Below are 23,077 nucleotides of genomic sequence, written 5' to 3' on the forward strand. Positions count from 1 at the left end.
ACTGGTGAACCTCCTGATGGCACAGAGTGTTGGACTGGATGGGCCATTGGCCTGATCCAACATGGCTTCTCTTATGTTCTTAAGGCTGAATGAACATGTGGCAGTCCTTCCCCTTCTGGTAATGAATCAAACCTTCCCTACCTAACTTTCCAGCAGGAGGAAGTGTGCTTGCTTACCTCAATCTCCTTAGAAGGGACGCCCTGTTCCAACAGGCCCCGCAGCATTCGCACCGTGGACTTCAACTTGGATCCTGTATATTTGCCGGAAGGAAGCACTTGGACCACAGGAAGTGCCGCAAGCTCTTTGTCTGTTATCAATGGGCGATCTGGCACAGGAAGAAAGTGGATTTATTGGTGCCTAGAAAAATCCCCAAAGGGCAGCCTCTCCTGCTGCACAGACCCATGAAAAATGGCCAAGGTTTCCCAAGTGACAGCATACCCAGTTTTCAGGTTGTCATGGTGTAATTAAAAATATGAGGATTATAGCTTTCATAAGGACTCTCTCTCCATAAATAATTGCAAGGGGTAAACCATCCCTCTCCCCAGTGTCACATCTCCATCGCTTCGCTCTGCTACCTGCAGTGTCTCTTCCCCCCCTCCCCCGCTTTTGTAAATGCTAGTTAATATTCTAAATAACTGTACACATCATTAATTTAGCTGCGAGCTTCTTATGCAAACTAAAGGAAGTGAGTCACGTTGAGTTGGAAAAGGTAGGCTAGATGGCAAACGGAAAGCCTTGGGTGAGAGAAAACCAATCATGCTTAAATTCCATGGGAATCAAACAGAAAAGCAAGCTGAGATGCTAACTGCTGTCTTAAGGCACACAGAACTGTTTGGGGGAAATGCCTCTTCACAGCGGCACCAGAGTGTTGGATTGGATGGGCCATTGGCCTGATCCAACATGGCTTCTCTTATGTTCTTAAGGACCCTAACATGTTGTCTACGTTGACCTAATTTTCTGTACCTTCATTTAAAAGCCTAGCACCACTCCCCACAAGCTGCTTAGGAATCCAGTTTTTGTATTAATCATTATATTTCTTTTTCAGTGGCTCAGAGTGTAAGATGGGAAGTCCCTGAGTCCACTTCTGCCAATAAAGGAAGTATAGTAATAATATTAATCTGTGAAGGAATAATGTCCTAGTTCAAATCTCTCTTCAGACACAAAGACACTAGGTGGTCTTTGGCAGATCAGTTTCTCATCTGTGACATGTTGACTGAAGTGTATAAGGTTACTGTAAGGAATGCAGGATAATGCATGTGGTGTGTTTCGAATGCTCTAAAGCAGTGGTCTTCAACCCTTTCAAGACTTAGGGCACATGTGAATAGGCCATCAGGCCATCTAAGTCAGTATTGACTACTCCGACTGGTTGTGGTTCTCTAGAACAGGGGTCCCCAACCCCCGGGCCATGGACCGGTACTGGTCTGTGGCCTGTTAGCAACTGGGGCGTGAGTTGTATAATTATTTCATTATAAATTACAATTTAGTAATAATAATAATTAGAAGACACTGGATTTATATCTTGCCCTCCACTCTGAATCTGAGTGGCTCACAATCTCCTTTATCTTCCTCCCCCACAACAGACACCCTGTGAGGTGAGTGGGGCTGAGAGAGCTTCTTACAAAAGCTGCCCTTTCAAAGACAGCTCTGCAAGAGCTATGGCTGACCCAAGGCCATTCCAGCAGCTGCGAGTGGAGAAGTGGGGAATCAAGCCCAATTCTCAGATAAGAGTCCGCACACTTAACCACCACGTCAAAATAAAGTGTACAATTGTATCGTCCTGAAACCATCGCCCCCCTCCCCCCGGTCTGTGGAAAAATTGCCTTCCACAAAACAGGTCCCTGGTGCCAAAAAGGTTGAGGATCACTACTCTAGAAGAAGAAGAGTTGAGTTTTATACCGTTTTTCCCTACCCAAAGGAGTCTCAAATTGGCTTACAATCACCTTCCCTTCCTTTCCCTACAACAGGCACCTTGTGAGGCAGGTGGGGCTGAGAGAGTTCTGAGAGGGCTGGAACTGGCACAGGGTCACTCAGCAGGCTTCAGGTGGAGGAGAAGCAGGGAATCAAACTCAGTTCTTGGGATTACAGACCTCCACTCTTAACCATTACACCATGCTGGCTCTCAAGCAGAAGTCTTTCAGATCACCTCTGACCTGATTCTTTTAGCTGGGGATGCTAAGGATTTGGACCTTCTGCCTGCCAAGCAGAAGCCCTAAACTGAGACACAGCCCCTACTCACATCGAGCTGCAAGTATACGACGTCAGAATCATGTGTCAGGAAGAGGAGGGACCACAGTTATGACCTCACCGATACCAAGGCTACAACTGAGACAGCTGAACAACAGGAGGTGTACTATTGTGAGGAACAAACCAAGGGTTCAGACATGAGGGAAACTCCTCCGCTGTTGAGCTGCCTTATCTTTCTATCCTGCTGCTCCTCTCAGAGAAACAGGAGCTATGGCAGTATTGCTCTCTACCTGGGTACACTAGCTGTAGGCCCTTCCAAAAGGAGGCAACAAAATGGTGGCTCGTGAGGGGATCACAACCCGGCTGATGGGGCATCATAACTCACTTGAGGGTCTGGGCCCATGGGTTGAAGATCACTGCTCTGAAGTGCCATGTGATCTTATTTATTACTAGGAAGAAGATTTGGATTTATATCCCGCTCTATATTCTGAATCTCAGAACAGTCACAATCTCCTCTACCTCCCCCCCCCCACAACAAACACCCTGTGAGGTAGGTGGGGCTAAGAGTGCTTTTACAGCAGCTGCCCTTTCAAGGACAGCATCTATGAAAGCTATGGCTGGCCCAAGGCCATCTCAGCAGGTGCAAGTGGAGGAGTGGAGAATCAAACCCGGTTCTCCCAGATAAGAGTCCGCGCACTTAACCACTACACCAAGAAGGCCAGCATTCGGAACAGCAAATGTCTATGGGGGGGGGGCGCTCAAACACTGCAAAGACCGCTCTGCACAGAGCTCCACTGCAACAACCTGCCCCACTGAGGACCCCCTTCTTAGTGTGCCTTGGGCTGCTCAGTGTCAGGTGTGGAGGGCAGGTTTTGCTCACACTGAAAGGAGGATTTCAAGTGCAGCCACTTTACTGTAGAAAGGAGGGGGACTCTGCAGACACCACTAAAGCAGGGAAATACAACCTGCTTCTTGCATGTGGTAATCCCTTTTCCCCCACTTTCCTAAAGCCAAGTGTGTAATACTCTCATAGCCAGGGGCGTAGGGGAGTGGCAAGCCGCCCCAAAGTTCATACTGCCGAGGGGTAGCGGATAAACGGTGTGGAATGGGATGGTAAAGCCTGACCTTGTCAGGCCTTGAAAGCAAAGACCTCTGAGGAAGACTCTGCAGAGGAAGGCAAAGGCACTTCTGTATCTTGCTCACCTTGAAATCCCCTTGCTGGGATTGCCATAAGTTTGATACAACTTCACAGCACATACATGCATAGACGTTTTGGGGGTTTTTTGTTGATAAGGCAAGAGACATTTGGAAGTGGTTTGCCATTGCCTGGCTCTGCATCATGATCCAGTATTCCTTGGTGGTCTCCCATCCAAATGCTGACCGGGGCCAACCGTGCTTAACTTCTGAGATCTGACGAGCTCAGGCTAGCCTGGACTATCCAGGGCAGGGCATGTACATAGTGAACAAGCACATTTGTACCGATCTGCCTTCTGATCTTTAAGGTAGTAGCTAATGGAGTCCAACAGGAAGCCTTGCTAGCCCTCCTTCACGAATCAGCAGTCGCGGTTAAACCACGTAACACATTAATTATGTCAAATCTTCTATGTATTTAAATATGGTATCTACTGTGATAATTTGCGGGGAATGGGAGAGGGCCCCCTAAGGCTGTGTTTTGACCAGGCCAATGAGTTACCTCTGGAGCAATACCCCCTCTAAGCTGTGGAGTCTTGTAAGCAAAAATTCTACTTTGTGAGCTACTGGCATTAAAGCTGTGAGCTACCACATACATTAGCTTGCTCTGGGGCCATTTTTTCCTAGGCTGAGACAAAAATGTGTGAGCAGGAGGCTAAAAAACTGTGAGCCAGCTCACATTAACTCAGAGGGAACACTGCTCTGGAGTCCTCTACAGAGTTGCATCAAGACTACATTTCTTGGTCATGCCATGGAGCATGATGAGAATGCTGGGTAGGGGCCATGGCTCCGTGGAAGAGCATCGGCTTTGTATGCAGAAAGTCCCAGGTTCGATCCCTGGCATCTCCAATTGAAAGGACCAGGTAGGAAGTGATATGGAAGACCTTTGCCTGAGTCCCTGGAGAGCTGTTGCCAGTCTGAGTAGACAACACTGACCTTGATGGGTAGACAATTCAGTCTGATTCAGTAAGGCAGCTTCATATGTACTGTGGACTGGCTGCGTACCTTCAACAGGTTTCTTCTGGTTGATTGATTCAATCGGGAGCTCCTCGCTACCCCACGTAATCTCATCGTCATCTCCTTGGCCTTCTGAAGATTGCCGAGGTAATCTTAAAGAGACAAACATTTCCTTAGACCTAGTTAACAAGGAAAAATCTTTGAAAAGACAAGCATTCCAAATCAGGTGGTAGTTTAAAAGCAAAACGGATGCATCTTATTAATAAGGATCTCGGTCTTACTAAGATTCCTATATATTAGTAATACAATGTAAATTAAAACACACATAAAATGCAAGAGTTCACAAGAGAACAGCAGCACGCACAGATTCGATGAAAAGGAGTAAGAAGCAAAAAGATAAGGTGGCCCCAAAAGACTAACCAGGCTGCAAAAAATTAAGCTCCAAGCACAACTTTAGCTTCATTTTTCATAGCAAACAATGGAGCCATGAGAGTGACAAGTGAGTCTACATTGAATGAAAAAAACAAAAACATTTCCATCTATTTCTGGACTCAAGTCAAGGCTTGTTAAGCCTACCTCAAGAAACTTAGATCTGGGTTCCTGATAGAGAAGTCACGACAAACAGAGTGAGGGAGATCCTGACTTGAGAGCTTTGGTCAAATAAGTCGACCATTAAAGGAAAGGAAAATTAAGGAAGCTCCTTCACCTTCTAGGGCTCCACGGGGACACTGGCATTGGGCAGAAAGTTTTTGGGAGGAATAACCTGTTAACATGGCTGTTTGCATAGTTAGAAAGCTGATGGCTGTGCAAGCTATTCTAAAGGTAAAGGTAGTCCCCTGTGAAAGCACCAGTTGTTTCCAGCTCTGGGGTGACGTCACATCACAACATTTTCACAGCAGACTTTTTACGGGTTGGTTTGCCATTGCCTTCCCCAGTCATCTACGCTTTCCCCCCAGCAAGCTGGGTACTCATTTTACCGACTTCAGAAGGATGGAAGGCTGAGTCAACCTTGAACCGGCTACCTGAACCCAGCTTCTGCCGAGATCAAACTCAGGTCATGAGCAGAGAGCTTGGACTGCAGTACTGCAGCTTTACCAATCTGCGCCATGGAGCTGTGCAAGCTATTCTAGGTTTATGAAAAATGATATTAGAAAGATAAGAGGCTCTGTTGTTATCTCTTTGATTAATCCAAACCATGGGGGGAAATCTGGAGCTATATAAGGAATGCCCCTTCAATACAGGTTCAAGACTGAAAATACAATCATGAAGCTTGGAACCATCTGGGGTAACATCCTGAGAATTAGCAGGTAAAGAATAGCCTTTGCTTGTAGCCAGCAACACAGGTGGGTACTCTCTGCAGCAAGGGAGGCGCTGCCTTGAAACCAAGCCAATCAGAATACTCCTCTGCTTACACAAACAGTCAATCATGGCAACATGCATGCAGGTCCCAACTTAGGGGAAACCAAGTTAAGCCTACAGAATAGCTGCTGGAGGGCCCTGGAGTATAGGCAGAATCCTCCTTAAAAAGAGATTTTGGATAGTCTCCATGGCCATAATGATTCCTGAATAGCAGATGGCTGTTATTCATACTTTGACAGTCAAATTATTTGAGAGTATGTAGCGAAAAACAATACAGCCAACAGATGGCGAATTAAACCAGATATCTACGGCATGCTACATCAAATCAGGTGGCACAAAGCCACAGCATCTGCTGTCAGTTCAACAAATGAAAGCAATAAATTAGCACTTCTGTTCGCCAAGAATCTAAAACACTTCAAGCTCCCCTTGTAAAAGTCAAACCTAATGCAGGAGTTTTCAACAACGTCCCAATCCAACAGCGTTAAGGCATGCTTCAGCACCCTCTCTTAAGCACACCTAACTGTATGGTACATGGCAAATATTAGGCAACGTTCTGAAAACTGGGATATATTGAGAGGATCGCTTGCAGTGCTGGTGGCAGCACAAAAGGGGCTCTGCAAAGTAAATTCTGACGAGGCTGCTGGGATATGGAGCAGGGATATGGAGTGATTCCCTGGCTGGAAGCTGTGGCTGAACCAGTCCTGGAGAGGCCTTGTTCTCAGCCTGGCAAGAGCCACACTGTTGCAGTGGAGGCTGCCGTGAGGCTGAGGAGTCTTTTGAGTCGGCCTGGCAGACTGCAGAAGACGCCAGAGGCAGTTGTGCAATGGGCAGGTGAGAGGATTTTCATGCCTAGAAGACAGGTTCCCAAAGCAGAGTTCTGTGCAGGTGCAAAGCCCGCACTCATAATACTAGATAGATAGATAATAGTTTTATTGTATGTTGCCATTACAATATAAAATTAAAAGTATAAAAATTTACATTCAAAAAAATAATACTTAAAAAGCAAATCTTTCATAAGTGCATTGTTGGTATGTTTAAAATCATAATAGCTATGCTGGGCTATAGAGCTCAATGTGCTGCATTACTAGGAGCCACCTTGGATCTAACTTTTCTAGCTGCAAGTGCGAAAAGTACTACCTTGCGCGAGGACCAAGGGGGTTGTATCTGACGGTAAAAAAAAAAATCACCTTTTCATTGTCAGATAAGTTGTGTACTTGGCTTACAATTCCAGACAGGAATCTGCTTCTTAGGTCTCAATATAAAGGGCACACCATTATATAGTGAAAGATCTTCCACTGTAGTTCCGCATACACAGTGTTCCTGTGGTTTATTGGTGTACCTTCCAGACAGTAGTTCAGTGGGCATAGTCACAAAACCAAGTTCTGTGAATGCTGCTCTTAAGCTATGTACTGCAATGTCTGGTAAGTAAGAAGTTCTTGAGTGGTCTTTTTTTATCCTGCGATACCAACACTCATAATACTAGAACTGAAGGTCATCCACTGAAGCCAAAGGGTGGGAGATCCAGGACAGATGAAAGGAAGTACTTCTTTCACACAGTGCATAGTTTAATTGTGGTACTCTCCACCACTGCATGGGATGATGGCTACCAACTTGGAAAGCTTTCAAAGGGGAACCAACAATTCCATGGAGGACAGGGCCACCAATTGATACTAGTCATGAATGATGGGTATCTGCTCTTTCCAGTATCAGAGCTAGTGTGACTCTTTATATCGCTTGTGGAGGAGCATCGGCAGGAGGGTGCTGTTGCAGTTATCCTGCTTGCGGGCTTCCTTGAGGTAGCTGGTTGGCCACTGTGCAAACAGCCTTTCACACAGGTCTGCTGGACCTTAGCCAATGAACTGACAGAATTCCTAGAACACAATGAACACTTGCCACCGTGATTGCACACCACGGGCAAGCTTTGGTACATGGTGGGCAAGTTATCTTTCAGGGAGGGTCCTCCATTCTTTTGTCTTCTGAGGAAACCCAGGTGAGCCTCCAAGGAATCACATGACTCCTTTGAAAGCCACCTGTTTAAAATCCTAGCGACACAACAGACAACCAATCCTACATCTGGTTGTTGGCAGCAATGTTTCCTCTAACCTGCAAGGTCTTGTGAGCAAAAATTCCACTTTGTAATCTACTGGCATTAAAGTTGTGAGCTACTGCATAAATTATTGTGCTCTGGGGTCATCCTTCCTGAGCGAAGACAAAATGTGTGAGCTGGAGGCTAAAAGTCTGTGAGCCAGCTCACGCTAACTCAGCTTAGAGGGAACATTGGTTGGCAGGCATATTCATTGCCCACAGGGTCCAAACAGGGAGGGGGACACAGTTGGGTGGCAGTGAATACACTCTGTATGCAGAAGGTTCACAGTTCAGTCACAAGCATCTCTAGTTAAGAGGATTTCAGGCAGCAGGGGTTTTTTTTCTTCCTGAATCTCTGGAAAGTGACTGCTGGTTAGCAAAACTGATACTGAGCTAGGTGGACCTATGGTCAGAGCTTTTTTTGTAGCAGGAACTCCTTTGCATATTAGACCACACACCCCTGATGTAGCCAATGCTCCTGAAGCTTACAGTAGGCCCTGTACTAAGAGCCCTGTAAGCTCTTGGGAGGATTGGCTACATCAGGGGTGTGTGGCCTAATATGCAAAGGAGTTCCTGCTACAAAAAAGCCCTGGTCTGTGACCCAAACATAATCTGCTTACAATTTGATCACATCGTGACATTTTATGATGTTACTAAAAAACTCATCATGTTTTGGGTGATATCTGTGATTTTTTTCATCCTTTATGAAAGCAACAGGCTCCATCATGACAAGCATTCCTTGTATGTTGATAAAAGGAACGTAATTTTTAAAAATATAGATTCATTATACGCAGGTTGCCTATATTTTATTTTCCTTTGTTCCTGGTGTTAGAAAAACACCCCTGTGAAAAGGTCTCACCTTTCAGAAATCCCTCTGTCATTACAATGATCTTCACAGCCATTTATTTGTGGTGGCTAAAGAAAAAAAAGAAGTTAACATAATTCATAAGTTATATGAATTGTAAAAAGAATGGGGAAGGGAGTAGTTTCAATGAAAAATCAGAGTTTCCTGATTTTCTGCAGTAGATTAGTTTTAACAAACCAAGGGCATCTCAACAGCAGCAGCTTTGGCAGACTGGAAAATTCCCAACTGGCTTCAGGGTTTATTTACACAAGAATCTGGGATATTCAGGGCTTATTTTTCATAACAATGTCCATCCACCCCTTTTTTTTTAGCCTCTGCACAATACATCGATCCTACAGGGGAATTTCCTATCAGCAGGCAGTAACAAAGTTTGGGGTTACGGGTAGAAGGAACGTTCTGCAAGTGGACAAAGTCATGCTATCCTTTTCCTGTAAAATAAATTCAGACAGAAAAGGAGGAAATGTAAAGCCCCTTGAAGAACAGGGCTGGTGTATGCCACAGTACTGTACATTTCAAAAATTTGGCACTAGATCTGTTGAAACTTGTAAAAATGCTACCATTAGCATCCAGTTTATTTTACCTCTGGAAAATCTTCAGGCAAAGATGATCCATCACAGTCTGTGTCTTCTGATTTTTCTTCTGTAAGCTTCCCATTTGCCTCTACAAGAAAGAAATACAACGGAAGAAAGGGGAGGGGGAATCATTAAATCACTAGTTCCAGCTGTCCAAGATAAGCTACCCAAACGATGACTTGGGTGGAATAAGGATGGTGCTGACAAGTGGAGAGGGCTCAAGTTCACACTCAGCTATCAGCAAGGATGGGCAATGATGGTTATCCCCACCTGGCATTGCACCACTGATGTCTGGGACCTGGCCGGTAGTGGTGTGGGCCCAGGAAGTGATGGGCATTGCTTATCTTAAACTGGCCCTGCCAATAATCACCTCCAGAGTCTTTCATTCACTTATTCACTTGCACAACACAAGCTTCTGGCCTGGCATTAAACAATGCCATAATAAACCCCATTCACAGAGCAAACTGAATATCCCACACAATGCATATGGAAATAAATGTTGTGAGTCTTTAAATGCCACTGAACTTTTTTTTTTTGCAATGACAAATGTGGCCACCACTCTACCATCAAAAAGTTTAAAGAGAAAACTATTAAACAGGCATGGGTGGTGCTCTGTGCAGATGTACAGTTTTTTTAAATTTGTTTTCTATAATATATTATTACATAGAATTTATAGAATTTATCGTTATACAGTTTCAACAAAAAGTTAATTCAGACACACACACACACACAAAATGCATCTCCATTGATGCTGTGAGGAAAGCGAGTTGGGTCCAGGGAACCCAAGTCCTAATTTGTTATCAAATGGAGTGTTTTAAATAGTTGGGGAAGGCATTCCAAAGAGAGAACAGAAAGGCTAGTTTCCCAGGATACAGCCACCTTATAAAGCATGAGTGAAATCAACATATGATCAAATTTTGGCCTACTTTCTATATCTTTTGAACACTTTTGAGGTAAAAACGGTTTAAAATACTTCGTATAAATATTTAAAATGATAGTGTGCTTGAAGAAGCCTTTTCCAACCATGCTATTACCATGATTAAAAAAACTTCCCCTGTAGAATAGCTGCCTCCCACAGAGCTAATAAAGGCACAGGTGCCCTGCCAAAGAAAGGGAGGCATGCCTCACTCTGTCTGAGGGACACAAAGCCTTTGGAAAATCTGTGTTCTTGTATGTGTTACTTGACCACAGCATCACACAGTTCAAGGTTCAACAGAAAAAGCAACCGCTGCCAACAGTTAAAATTCAAACACTGAAGAAGGAAAAGAAAGAAAATGGCCTGTTTTTTCAGTAAATCATACATCCAGTGGCAAGAAGCGTGCGTTGGATTTCTTAGCACCTAAGCTTTCAAAAACGATCTCATAAAAATTCCAATACCAGCCTGTATGTCTTGCCAGCTGAGAAGTAGCTGCAGCTGTGAGGAAAACTGAGGGTGAATCTGATTTCCATCTAGCCAGCTGTTTGTACTGCATGCCCTTAAATGACTCTTCTTTCTTTCCCTGCCAAGGCAGAAGCCGGATGGCACCAAACTGTAGCCTAAAATGGCCCAGTGGAACTATTCATTTGCCCCACTGGGGAATCATGCAGGACTGACATAGGTTACTCACATGTCTGCTGCAATGGAGAAAAAGTAGGAAATAAAGAAGGAACCATAGTGTAAGACACCCAAAACAAAAATGCCAAGGCACACGACATGCAGAAATTCAGCAAATCTGCTCTGCATGTAAGATTTTTTTTGTATTCTGAATTACTCCTCTACATGAAAGATATTCTGGATTAAGTTTTAAGAAATTTAATCTGGGTTAAGTTTTTTTTAAAAAAAACAACAACTCCTGAATCAAATATATCTCTATCTGCTATAAACAGTTTAAGCCACACAAATTGTTATCAAATGGAGCGTTTTTAACAGTTGGGGAGGGCATTCCAAAGAGAGGAAAGAAAGGCTAATTTCCCAGGATACAGCCACTTTATAGAGCATGAGTGAAATCAAGATATGGTCAAATTCTGGTCTGCTTTCTATATCTTTCAAGCACCTTATTTCTATATTTTTCAAACACATTAGAGCCCAGTTTCCAAAATATTACTAAATAGAGCCTCCTGTTCTGAATTCGCATTGGAAGGTGGACTCCATGGGCATTATACTCACGGCTTTTTTTTTGTAGCAGGAACTCCTTTGCATATTAGGTCACAGACCCCTGATGTAGCCAGTCCTCCTGGAGCTTACAGCCCTGTACTAAGAGGGGTGTGGCCTAATATGCAAAGGAGGTCCTGCTACAAAAAAGGCCCTGATTATACTCTATTGAAGTCCCTGCATTCCTCAAACCTTACCCTCCTCAGGTTCCACCCCCCCACCCCCCAAATCGCCAGGTATTTCTCAACCCAGAGCTGCCAACCCTAATAGTTGATGTCACTGATTTGTACTCTAAGTGGCCCCTAACTTTAGGCATTTTTCCTACCAAGGTGGAATTTTAGCAGGACCTCCTTTGCATATTAGGCCACACATCCCTGATGTTGCCAATCCTCCAAGAGCTTAGAAAAAAGAGCCTTGTAAGCTCTTGGAGGACTGGCTACATCAGGGGTGTGTGGTCTAATATGCAAAGGAGCTCCTGCTAGAATTTCACCCCTGGTTCCTACTATTGGAGTGAGCAATTCAGCATGCCTGGACACTGGGCGGGGGCACTACATCACTCTAAGGGTGTACAGGTGTTATCTCTTTGAATGGAATGCCGCTCTTTGTCTTAACCTGGGAACTGCCCTCTGATTCCTCCTCTCTAACTTTGTCCTCTCACACTCTACACATGGCCTTCCATGGAGACACATGTCTCCGCAGGTCTCTCCTGTAGAGAAAATGCCCTCGTACTCCCACACACATGATGTTGGACAAGCTGGCCATTTGTGATAAGAGAAGTACTCTTCTTTCGACTGCAACCTGAATGTGAACTGGACCTTCTTGAATAAATGTCAGTTTACTTCTTTTTTTGACAATATACTTCTTAGGAGATTTATTTACTGCACTCAGTATCACATTTCTGTGACTGGGCAAAACTCTGCCATATTACGTATTACCTACAATCCCAATACTTACAAGGGCTTTTCTGCAGGGAGTTTTTGCTGTCAACCTGCAGTAAAGCCCCAGTGAGATAGAGCCCTGTGTCAGCAATTTCAGGGGGAAAGTTAATGAAAACCAGGGGTCATTTTGTAGAAAAGGAGGTGCCAGAGCTCATCAGCACAATTCATTTGCATAATGCATTTGCTTATGCCACACACCTCTGGCATCACCAGAAGGTGTACTGAATTATATCCGCTCAACATCTACCTTAAAATGCTTCCTGAATTATAATTGTCATAATAAACCTTACTCCCATCCAATGTTCCCTCTAAGCTGTGGAGTCTTGTGAGCAAAAATTCTGCTTTGTGAGCTACTGGCATTAAAGCTGTGAGCTACTGCATAAATTAGTTTGCTTTGGGAGCCATTTTTCCTGAGCTGAGACAAAAATGTGTGAGCTGGAGGCTAAAAAACTGTGAGCTAGTTCACCCTAACTCAGCTTAGAGGAAACACTGCTCCCATTGTACTTTTCAAATGACTTTCTCCTATGTGGCCACAGTAGAATGAGGAAGATTTCCATCTGTCTGCTTTATATGTTTTGGTTATTTTCCATTTTTTTTGTGGGGGGAAATATTAGAGAGTTTGTCAAATCTTCAAATTCAGCAAAATTCTCACAGGGGGTTTGAACAAGGGAGCCCAGAAGCAAGTATTTGGGGGGTGGGGTAAAGAAAGAAGGAGCACAATGAAATTTCGAGGTTCTGGAGCTCAACTCCTGTGAGCTCCTGCCCAAAATGAAAACACAGGCCAAACTGGTGTTCAGAAGGCCTCTGATAGCACAATCTGGAGGCGAAGGGGCGGCACAAAAGTTGTTCTGTGGCCACTGCATCCATCATAACGGCATCAATTCTGGCACACTTTCTGGTAGCTTATTATGGGGCTTCCCAGGCCTGCTTGTCAGATTTTCTGGTGGTAACTATACCTGACAGATGATTCCCAGATATGGCATTGCTCCGGTTTAACAAGTTCTGGGCTTCTTCATCTACAACGTCCAAAAGGTACTGAATGACTTCGTTGTGATCATCCTCATCATAAGAATCATCGTCATCCTCTTGGACCTCTGCTACAAAATAATTACAAAAGTCCCATTACTGCTTTGAAACAAAAGGAAAACACAAAAATTAGAGCTCACAAAATAGCGAAGTTCCAAAGAAGCCTTTCCCTAATAGTATTGCAGTTGGGATTTTCTTCTCTTTTATTTCTTTCCTATTGACAGCCAATCCTTAAAAAAAAAACGAGGTCCATTCCCCCTTTCCTAGAAAAAGAAGGAAATTATAACTATGTCGAAATGCACGCATCACAGGATATAAAATCTAATTTGACATCAACTGGACTTTTGACTGTGTTTAACAAGCATCCAGATACCCGTCATCTTTCCTCCATGATTTCTCCCCTTTTCTCTGTCATCTCACATAATTCAAAAACTAATAGACTATAAACTCCTCAAGGAATGAACCTATTTGTGTATGAGTGAGACAGACAGAGGGGACCCCAATGTTCCCTCTAAGCTGTGGAGGCTTGTGAGCAAAAATACTACTTTGTGAGCTACTGGCATTAGAGTTGTGAGCTACTTCATAAGTTAGTTTGCTCTGGGGAACACTGGATCCCACAGGATCTGTGAAACACCAAAGGTGGGAGTAGCAGGTTGGCCAGAGATAGGAGCTGGCCATATCTTATTGGTGCCTGATCCTGGGGAAGGGGAAATATGAGATTCCTGGCACTTCTCCCTGAGTGAGAAGTCAACAATTATAGACAGCTCATGAGCAAAGACCTACTTCCAAGCAGTGTTCCCTCTAAGCTGAGTTAGTGTGAGCTAGCTCCCAGTTTTTTAGCCTCCAGCTCACACATTTTTTGTCTTAGCTCAGAAAAAATGGCCTCAGAGCAAACTAATTTATGCAGTGGCTTACAACTTTAATGGCAGTAGCTCATGAAGTAGAATGTTTGCTCACAAGATTTCACAGCTTAGAAGGAGTATTGCTTGCAAGTGTGGCCTGACTTATCAGAAAGAAGGAGGTGATGGGGTGAAACAAGAAACTCTATGTGACAGAAAGAGTGAGAATTAGAGAGGAAGAAGTCTGAGCTAGTTCCAGAAGACACTTGGTGTTATGATCTCCTTGAGTTACACACTGGGATGGGACAGAAAGAAGTCCCCACTGAGAGAGGGGGCCATGACGCAGCCTCGCCACTGCACATAATATTCCTGCACAAAGCATCACGTACACTGCTGTTGCCTACAGCTTAAAACAGAATACAAGGTAACAATAACAATAGCAACACTCTCATTCAGTTTAACTGGTTGGCTGGTGTGGTCCCAGGGCACAACAAAAGCTTCTGTATGAGATCTACATGAATTGCTGTCCTTACCGGAGTTGTTATTGTAGTTGGAAAAATCCGAGGCCAGATTAGTAGCATCACCCGAGGACGTCTCTTTAGATACAGTGACATTCCCTGGCCCTTTTTTCTGGTGACTATTGATCAGGTCACCATTAACCTAAGGAAACCAAGAAGACTGAATTATCCTCCTGTTTAAGGCTTTACTCTGCTTAAGAGTCATGTCTTCAGACTTTAACAGCAGGCATAAAACCTCTCATATTAAAGTGGCATGCAAAATATGGTTGGCAGATTTGCTCAAGAGCGATGACTTCCCCTTGGCACATGGCTAGGGATGGGCATGAACCAGGAATATGCAGTTTGGTTCATAGCTGAACCATGAACTGATTCAAACCAGGAGATTTGTTCATGCCTCCCTGCCACTCAGCTGTCTTTCCAGCTGTCTTCTGCAGTCCCTTTGAAATTTAAAGGGACTGCACAAGACAGCCCAAAATAGCTGAATGGTGGAGAATGCCTCTCCACTGCTCAGCTGTTTTTCAGATTATCTTCTGCAGTCCGTTTAAAGTTTAAAGGGACTGCATAAAACAGCTTGAAACAGAAGAGTAGCAGGGAGCACCTTCCCATCACTCAGTTGTTTTTGTGGCTTTGGGGGAAAAGGGGTTTAAAGAGACTGGGAGTACCTTTAAACTCCTGCTTTCTGCTCCATCCACAAACCACCACGAACTGCTTTAAAAGTTCATGAGAATTCGTGAGGGTAGTCCAGTCACAAACATGTTTGTGAACCACAAACTGGACAGAATTCATTATGAATTTTGCTTCATGGTTCAGTTTGTACCTATCCCTATACATGACGCATCTAATTCACAAAATGCTGCACACAACTTGCATCTACTAAGTTGTGGCTGGAGGATCATAAGAGCACATATGAGCAAACTCGTCCTGGGTCAAATTATTCTTAAACACACACAACCAAAGAACAGGCACATTTCAATGAGGTACAATGCCTCCCACTGTGGCTGCAAGACCAAACATATCCTGATTTGTCCTGTGCACTTACCTTGGGTGCATGTGCATCAAGTCCTGTTTCTGCTCTGCCAAAAGACTCACCTATAAGATGACCTTAAAGAAAGCAGGGGAAAGGTCAGATTATTGAATATATATCCAATAACCCCTATTACTTTTTTATCTTCTGAGATCAACAATGGCTGTAATGCACACTATGGCTTGGCAGGGCTGAAAAAAATGCATGTGGGAGAGAAAACTATGGCAAGCAAAACCTGCTTACAACTCAACGTGCATTTACTTAAATGGTGCCCAACTGGCTTATTAAACCCTCCTCCTGGAGACTAATTCCTACTGAACTCAGTAGGACTTTTGAGAAAACACAAGTAGCATTTGAAAGATTTCATTTCCTGCTCCTTGAGCTTGCATGTTAACAGATGCCTCTCAAGTGGCAGTAAAACTGCATTTCTTACCATTAGGTTTGATTGACTTTGGACTGGAGCTCGCTGTGCTTTTATTCTTTGGAAACACCGGATGAGCATCTCTGCAATGAGAAGAAACTCTACATTCAGCCCATTCAAAGCTGGATGCAAATTCAAGCATTTGTTACCTTGTCTGTGCTTTGCAGTTTTTGTGAAACCAGAGCACTACTTATCCTATTTACTCACACCCAGGAAATTACCTCGTTGCCTTCAGCACCACCACAGGAAGTGACATCTCCAGCGTCCTCTTAGCTTCTTTCAAAGACATTCCCTGAGTGCTGATCCCATTAATGTAATGGATGATGTCTAATGTGCGGAGAGTTCCTTCCATGGCCGCAGCAGACTTTGGACTGATATCACTAATATAGACCACCTGATAAAGGCTATCATGACCGCCTGCGAGAGAGATACCTGGTGGAAAAGAAAGCAAAACAAAGAACCATCATTTCCATCATTCTGTTCTTTTAGTAAAGGTAGTCCCCTGTGCAAGCACCAGTTGTTTCTGACTCTGGGGTGACGTTACTTTCACAACATTTTCATGGCAGACTTTTTACAGGGTGGTTTGCCATTGCCTTTCCCCAGTCATCTACACTTTCCCCTCAGCAAGCTGGGTACTCATTTTACCGACCTCAGATGGATGGAAGGCTGAGTCAACCTGAGCCGGCTACCTGAGCCCAGCTTCCACCGGTATCGAACTCAGGTCATGAGCAGGGAGCTTTATGGAGCTTTACCACTCTGCGCCACGGGGCTCTGTTCTTTTAGTACCATGTACTGATTCTGTAACAACTGCAGAATTGAAAGTGGGGTTGGCATCCAGGATATTTGATTAGTTGCTGGTTCAGTTCATTCTGCTCAGAGGTAGTGATCACAGGAGCCAAACAGTTCATAGACTGTTCATCTGCATCTAAAGAACTCTAATGCATACAACTGTGGGGAAAAGACAATTGTGTGCATGCAGTTACATGTTGCTTTCACACAGCTGCCACCTCCCTGTGAACTGGGTGTGTGTGTGTGTGGAATTTGACATTTTGTGTTGAGACTTACTCCTTTAGTGTCTCTGTATGCCTTATTATGACAACATTATACATAATCCACACTTGATCTTAGCCAAAAGGCTGAGTTAATATTTCCATTACTCTCTAAATTTAAACCTCTGGATAATTATCTGAAATTTGCAGATGTGCTACTGAAATACTTACTGAAAGATACTAAGAAATCTGTAACTCAGGCAGTAGCAAAATATTGTTTTTTAGCCATAAATAAGCAGAAGTTTTTAACAAAGTAGAAAGGAAAGGTCCCCTGTGCAAGCACCAGTCGTTTCCGACTCTGGGGTGATGCTGCTTTCACAACATTTTCACGGCCGACTTTTTACGGGGTGGTTTGCCAGTCATCTACACTTTCCCCCCAGCAAGCTGGGTACTCATTTTACCGACCTTGGAAGGATGAGTCAACCTGGAGCTGGCTACCTGAAAACCCAGCTTCCGCCGGGGATCAAACTCAGGTCGTGAGCAGAGCTTTGGACTGCAGTACTGCCGCTTTAACACTCTGCGCCACGGGGTGGTTTGCCCCGGGGCTCATCAAAGTAGAGATGGTTAATAATGCCATTTTTAAGGTTTAACATTGGAGGAATTTGAATATGAGAATGCTTTTATGTAGGCAGAAATTGTGGTCTCTATGAGATTTTTATATTGTTATTGCTGGTTAATTGACCGTAATATATTGGAATTGGGATTATTCATAATCCAATGACAGCCACAGAGGCATCCAAGACCCATATCAATTTGTGCATGCTCACAGTTGCATTTCCTCATGAGAGCTGTGGTTTATTTCCTTTTCCTTTCCTACCACATATGATAAAAACTTATTTTAAAAAAATTTAAACCCACTAAAAGGGATGGATCTTGAAGCTTGCTATGACTCAAGTGTTCCCAGCACACAGAAGCTATGCTTACAGCTAAAAAGGAAGGGAGCTGAACCGTCCCAGTTGGAGATTAATTTGTTCAAAGAGGGGGCAAACAGGGAGAGATTTGAACTTGAAAAGTGGTGATCAAAAGTGCCGTCAAGTTGTAGCCAACATACAGTTTTCAAAGCAAGAGATATTCAGAGATGGTTTGTCATTGCCTTGCTTCTTTGTAGCAACCCTGCACTTCCATGGAGATCTCCCATCCAAATACCAACCCGGGCCAACCCTGGTTTAGTTTCTCAGATCTTAGGAGATTGGGCTAGCCCAGGCCATCCAGGTCAGGACTCCTGAAAAGCAGGTCACTGTAATGACTCAACTATGACTCTGGAAGCCAGTTTGGTGTAGTGGTTAAGTCTGGGGACTCTTATCTGGGAGAACTGGGTTTGATTCCCACTCCTCCACCTGCAGCTGCTGGAATGGCCTTGGGTCAGCCATTGCTCTTGAAGCTGTCCTTGACAGGGGAGCTTCCGGGAGAATAAGATATTGGATTTACATCCCGCCCTCCACTCCACATCTCAGAGTGGCTCACAATTTCTTTTATCTTCCTCCCCCACAACAGACATCCTGCGAGGTGGATGGGGCTGAGAGGACTCTCACAGCAGCTGCCCTTTCAAGCCAGAGCTATGGCTGACCCAAGGCCATTCCAGCAGGTGCAAGTGGAGGAGAGGGGAATCAAACCCGGTTCTCCCAGATAAAAGTCTGCACATTTAACCACTACACAAAACTGGCTCTCTCAGCCCCACCCACCTCACAGGGTGTCTGTTGCGGGGGAGGAAGATAAAGGAGATTGTGAGCCGCTCCGAGACTCTGAGATTTGAAGTGGAGGGTGGAATATAAATCCAATATCATCATCTTCTTTTGCAAAAAAAAAAAAAGAATGAGAAGAGAAGTTTACTGACTGTACAGGTGGCTGCAAAATGCAACACAGCAGCAAATGAAAGCCATCTACAAAGGTCTGAAAATCCACAAACCTGGCCTGTAGCACCAGTGATTACTGTACAGGTGCAAAAATGCACTTGAGTTGACCTGCAGAATCAAAGAAACCTGCAGGGGGCTTGACTAGCTTGCAAGCAAGAAGTGCAATCAAAATTTAACTTTAGCAGGTAAATGCATCCAAATTCCCAGCATCCCAGGTTTGTATGGAAGGGCAGAGGTTAATGGCATTTTGAATTACCCAGTTCTTCTTTATGGCACGCCAGGCTAATGTTGGGCAGCATGTGCGGCAACACGGGTATCTTGGGTAACTCCAGAACACGTCCAAGCACCAGTCTGACTGTCTTTGGGGCTGATCGAAGAAAACTGACGGCATCTGTATGGCTCATGTTTGTCACATCTGTGTCATTAACCTGTAAAGTGAGAGTTTGCAAGAAAGAAATCTTAGCTGTAGCTCTGATTCAGACAAACAAACATTTCCAGAAAGAAAAACAGTAATTGATTAGCAAACTACCTAATACTGGTACCTAAGGGAAGGGAACAGTGGTCAGAGACTGTGGGGCTCACTGGAGCCCAGAATCCTTTGCTCATAAGTATCACATGACCCCCAAAAGCCAATCTACTGACACTGCCGAGTACAAAGCCTACAGATCTGCTGTATGTCCTCTGTTGGGCAACTCATGACTGAGGTAATTCATTGTGCTACATCTCTGCATTGGCCGATGTCTGGCTTGGCTACTGTTAACCTCACCAACTGCTTTAGGTACTGGCCAGCCCTTGGCAACAGCAGATGAGGGCCCAGATTACAGGGTCCCCAGATAAACACACACACTATTCCCTTTTATTATTAAAAAGCAGACACATGCTTGATATGCGAACAGGGAAGAGGTGTAATCACTTTGGCCCCAATGTTTCGAGATTTGAATTCTGCCACACCTTGATGAGGCGATCTCCGGGTCGTAATCGCCCATCACTTTTGGCAGGGTCCTGAAGAACATCGTGGATGTAGCAGCCAACACTTTCGTGGCCTTTGGTCACTGTGAAACCAAGGCTGCCCTTTTCTGATTTTGTCAGGGTCACATGGAGCTCCACCTCCTGGAAAAAGACATAAGCATAAAACAGCTTAGGAACTGGCAAAGCACAGTCCAAGCCAACATTACACAAGGAAGGGATGATTTGCATGTGGATGTAGTACAAATAGCTTATTTGCTTACCTACTTTATTTATACCCTGCCTTTCTCCCCAATGGGGACCTAAAAACAGCTTAAACCTTTCTCCTCTCCTCCATTTTATTCCCACAACAGCCTTGTGAAGTAGGTGAGGCTGACAGTGTGGGACTGGCACAAGGTCACCCAGCAAGCATCCACGGCTAAGTGTGGATTCGACTCTGAGTCTGCCAGATCCTAGTCAACACTTGAACCACTACACTTATGCAATCTATGGCTGTCCAGTTCCAGATTTTTGAGTGAGTGATCTAATCAGTGCTGATTTTTGGCTGCTTCAATACATTTCCCACGGTTTCCATTAGATGTATGCATTTTGATCTATCCAAGCTGAAAATATACCTGAAAAATTCCTTATTGGTATTTCTCAAGTGTATTTTGGCATCCCAAAAGTATCCAGGTTCTCTCGGGAAAACTGGTGGGAAAATTCCCCCAAACCCCCAAATATATTCAGAAATCAAATGGCAAATCCAAAAACAGTGGAGAGGCAGGAGCAGATGGTTATAATGACAGTCTATGGCCCTTTCATGGCCGAGTGGGAGTCTGAACCTTGGGTTTTCCAGGGCCCCTGCAACCATTTTATCACACTGGCCCATGCTGAGTCACACAACATAGCCATTGAGACCTCATTTTGTGGTTCTCTAAAGCAACTGTCTGGTCATCACTGAATACAGCCAAAGAAGAAGAAGATGATATTGGATTTATATCCCGCCCTCCACTCCGAAGAGTCTCAGAGCGGCTCACGATCTCCTTTACCTTCCTCCCCCACAACAAACACCCTGTGAGGTGGATGGGGCTGGAGAGGGCTCTCACAGCAGCTGCCCTTTCAAGGACAACCTCTGCCAGAGCTATGGCTGACCCACGGCCATGCCAGCAGGTGCAAGTGGAGGAGTGGGGAATCAAACCCGGTTCTCCCAGATAAGAGTCCGCACACTTAACCACTACACCAAACTGGCTCTCCTGGATAATTTATTCTCAAAGGATAATTTATTCTCTAGAAAAGTCTTGAAGCATTTTGATTTTCTGCTTAGCAGGTGTCAAGGGCAAAACACCCTTGAAACGGGTGGTATACTCCACATTCAGACCGATTCCCCATTCGCCTTGTTCTGGTCTCACTGCTCCCTTTCCTTCAGCACTTCTGCTGGATTTTGCACAAACTGCCCCGGGGCAGTGAGTTGCTCTGCCTCTCTTCAAGTTCTCTCCGCAGCAGGCAGGATTCTCTGAAAACTGGTTTCTACTTGCTGTGGAGGGAACTTGAAGAGAAGCAAAGCAACTTGCCGCCCCGGGGCAGTTTGTGCAAAATCCAGCAGAAGCGCCGGCAGGAAACGGAGAAATGAGACCAGAACAAGGCGAGTGGGGAAATCAGTCACTGTCAGCTTTAGAGAACAGACTCGAATCTGGATCTTCCGAATCCTAATCAGATACATTAACTGTTCACACTAAAACCAGCTCTGGCTTCCAGCATACAGTCCTCAAAAGCCAACTGTCAGTACCCTTGTAGCCTTGGTGTTTTGTGAGTTTGTACAGCTGAAGAAAACCAAATTCAGCACAGCGATTCAGAAAGGACTGAAAAAATTACCGGTTCGTATTCATCAGCATTTTTCTCAAGTTGGTTGAAAAGCGATGCCAGCCCTCCCTGGGGAGTTGAGAACTCTGATACGGGAGAGGCGTAGTTTTCATCTGCTGAGCCAGGTGTGACGGTTCTGCAGTTTTGTACTGGCGACAAATCCACCAGGAGAGAAGATGGAGGGCTACTACATGGGACAATATACAGCAAAATGAGACGGTACTTCGAGGTCCAACTTTTATCAAATGAAGTAGCAAAAGCATTAGATGTGTTCTTAAGAAAAGTGGCCCCAAAGTCAACCTCCAAAGTAGCTTCATTCATTCATTATTTGTTCCCAACTGGAAACTTTAGACATTTCCTTGCCCAAGTATAGACCTTTTCAGTACTGTTCATTTACAGAGAAGCCTTCTGGGGGTGGTCAGGAAGATGCTTACCCTCTTGATTTTCAGAAAGTGCCATAAGATTGAGGGCCAAAAACCAGACATGCAACTCTGGGGGGTTCTGGACCTCCCAGCCATTTTTCAACTCATTTCTCAGGTGTGTTGAGGATACTTGAATGGCATACACCCAGGGGTGGAATTCTAGCAGGAGCTCCTTTGCCTATTAGGCCACACACCCCTGATGTAGCCAATCCTCCAAGAGCTTACAAAAAAGAGCCTTTTAAGCTCTTGGAGGATTGGCTACATCAGGGGTGTGTGGCCTAATAGGCAAAGGCACTCCTGCTAGAATTCCACCCCTGGGGGTACTCCATTCAAACAGGGACCGGAGTACAGGTATGCAGGAGTTAAACCTTCACTCTATGCTGTTCTCCTAAACTGAAATGAGCTTAGAGAAATGTTCCAGTTTAGAAAACAACTCGGGGGGAGAAAGCATAAATCCCTCCTTGTGCCCTGTCTGCAGTCTGCACTGGGCCTTTACACATTTGAGAACTCAGTTTTAGAAAAAATGGTGAGAGTTGTAAATGCAAACCTCCTGGCAGGCATTTGACTTGAACTATTGAAGTACATCTGAGGATATTTCAGTGATTGCTGATAGCTTTTATCTATGACTGTTATTGATTGCTTTAATTTTAATACAGCTTTTTTGAATTGTTGTTTTTGACTCTTTTGTAAGCCTGTTGAGTCCTATTTTGGATGAAGGAAGAATAGATGTAGATAAAGCAAATAAATAAAGGTGACTCACAGCAATTTAAAACGCTGTTCCTCAGACCAACCTAGATGTGACCTGGACAGACATATTCACTTATGTGTCCTGTTCACA

General features: G+C 44.4%; 1 protein-coding gene across 1 annotated transcript in view; it reads right to left on the bottom strand.

The window, feature by feature from the left end:
• Positions 1-23,077, bottom strand: part of PTPN13 (protein tyrosine phosphatase non-receptor type 13) — a 172,463-nt gene that overhangs the window by 13,248 nt on the left and 136,138 nt on the right. The window contains exons 30-41 of the mRNA XM_060247088.1: positions 21,830-22,004; positions 19,964-20,122; positions 19,269-19,440; positions 16,332-16,542; positions 16,123-16,193; positions 15,705-15,766; positions 14,681-14,807; positions 13,239-13,376; positions 9,222-9,301; positions 8,636-8,691; positions 4,381-4,484; positions 177-325 (exon numbers count right to left, since the gene is read on the bottom strand). Of these exons, the coding sequence (XP_060103071.1) occupies positions 177-325; positions 4,381-4,484; positions 8,636-8,691; positions 9,222-9,301; positions 13,239-13,376; positions 14,681-14,807; positions 15,705-15,766; positions 16,123-16,193; positions 16,332-16,542; positions 19,269-19,440; positions 19,964-20,122; positions 21,830-22,004 (1,504 nt within the window). The remainder of the gene's footprint in view (positions 1-176; positions 326-4,380; positions 4,485-8,635; positions 8,692-9,221; positions 9,302-13,238; positions 13,377-14,680; positions 14,808-15,704; positions 15,767-16,122; positions 16,194-16,331; positions 16,543-19,268; positions 19,441-19,963; positions 20,123-21,829; positions 22,005-23,077) is intronic.

This window comes from Heteronotia binoei, chromosome 9 (genome assembly GCF_032191835.1).
Source record: "Heteronotia binoei isolate CCM8104 ecotype False Entrance Well chromosome 9, APGP_CSIRO_Hbin_v1, whole genome shotgun sequence".
NCBI classification, from domain to species: domain Eukaryota; kingdom Metazoa; phylum Chordata; class Lepidosauria; order Squamata; family Gekkonidae; genus Heteronotia; species Heteronotia binoei.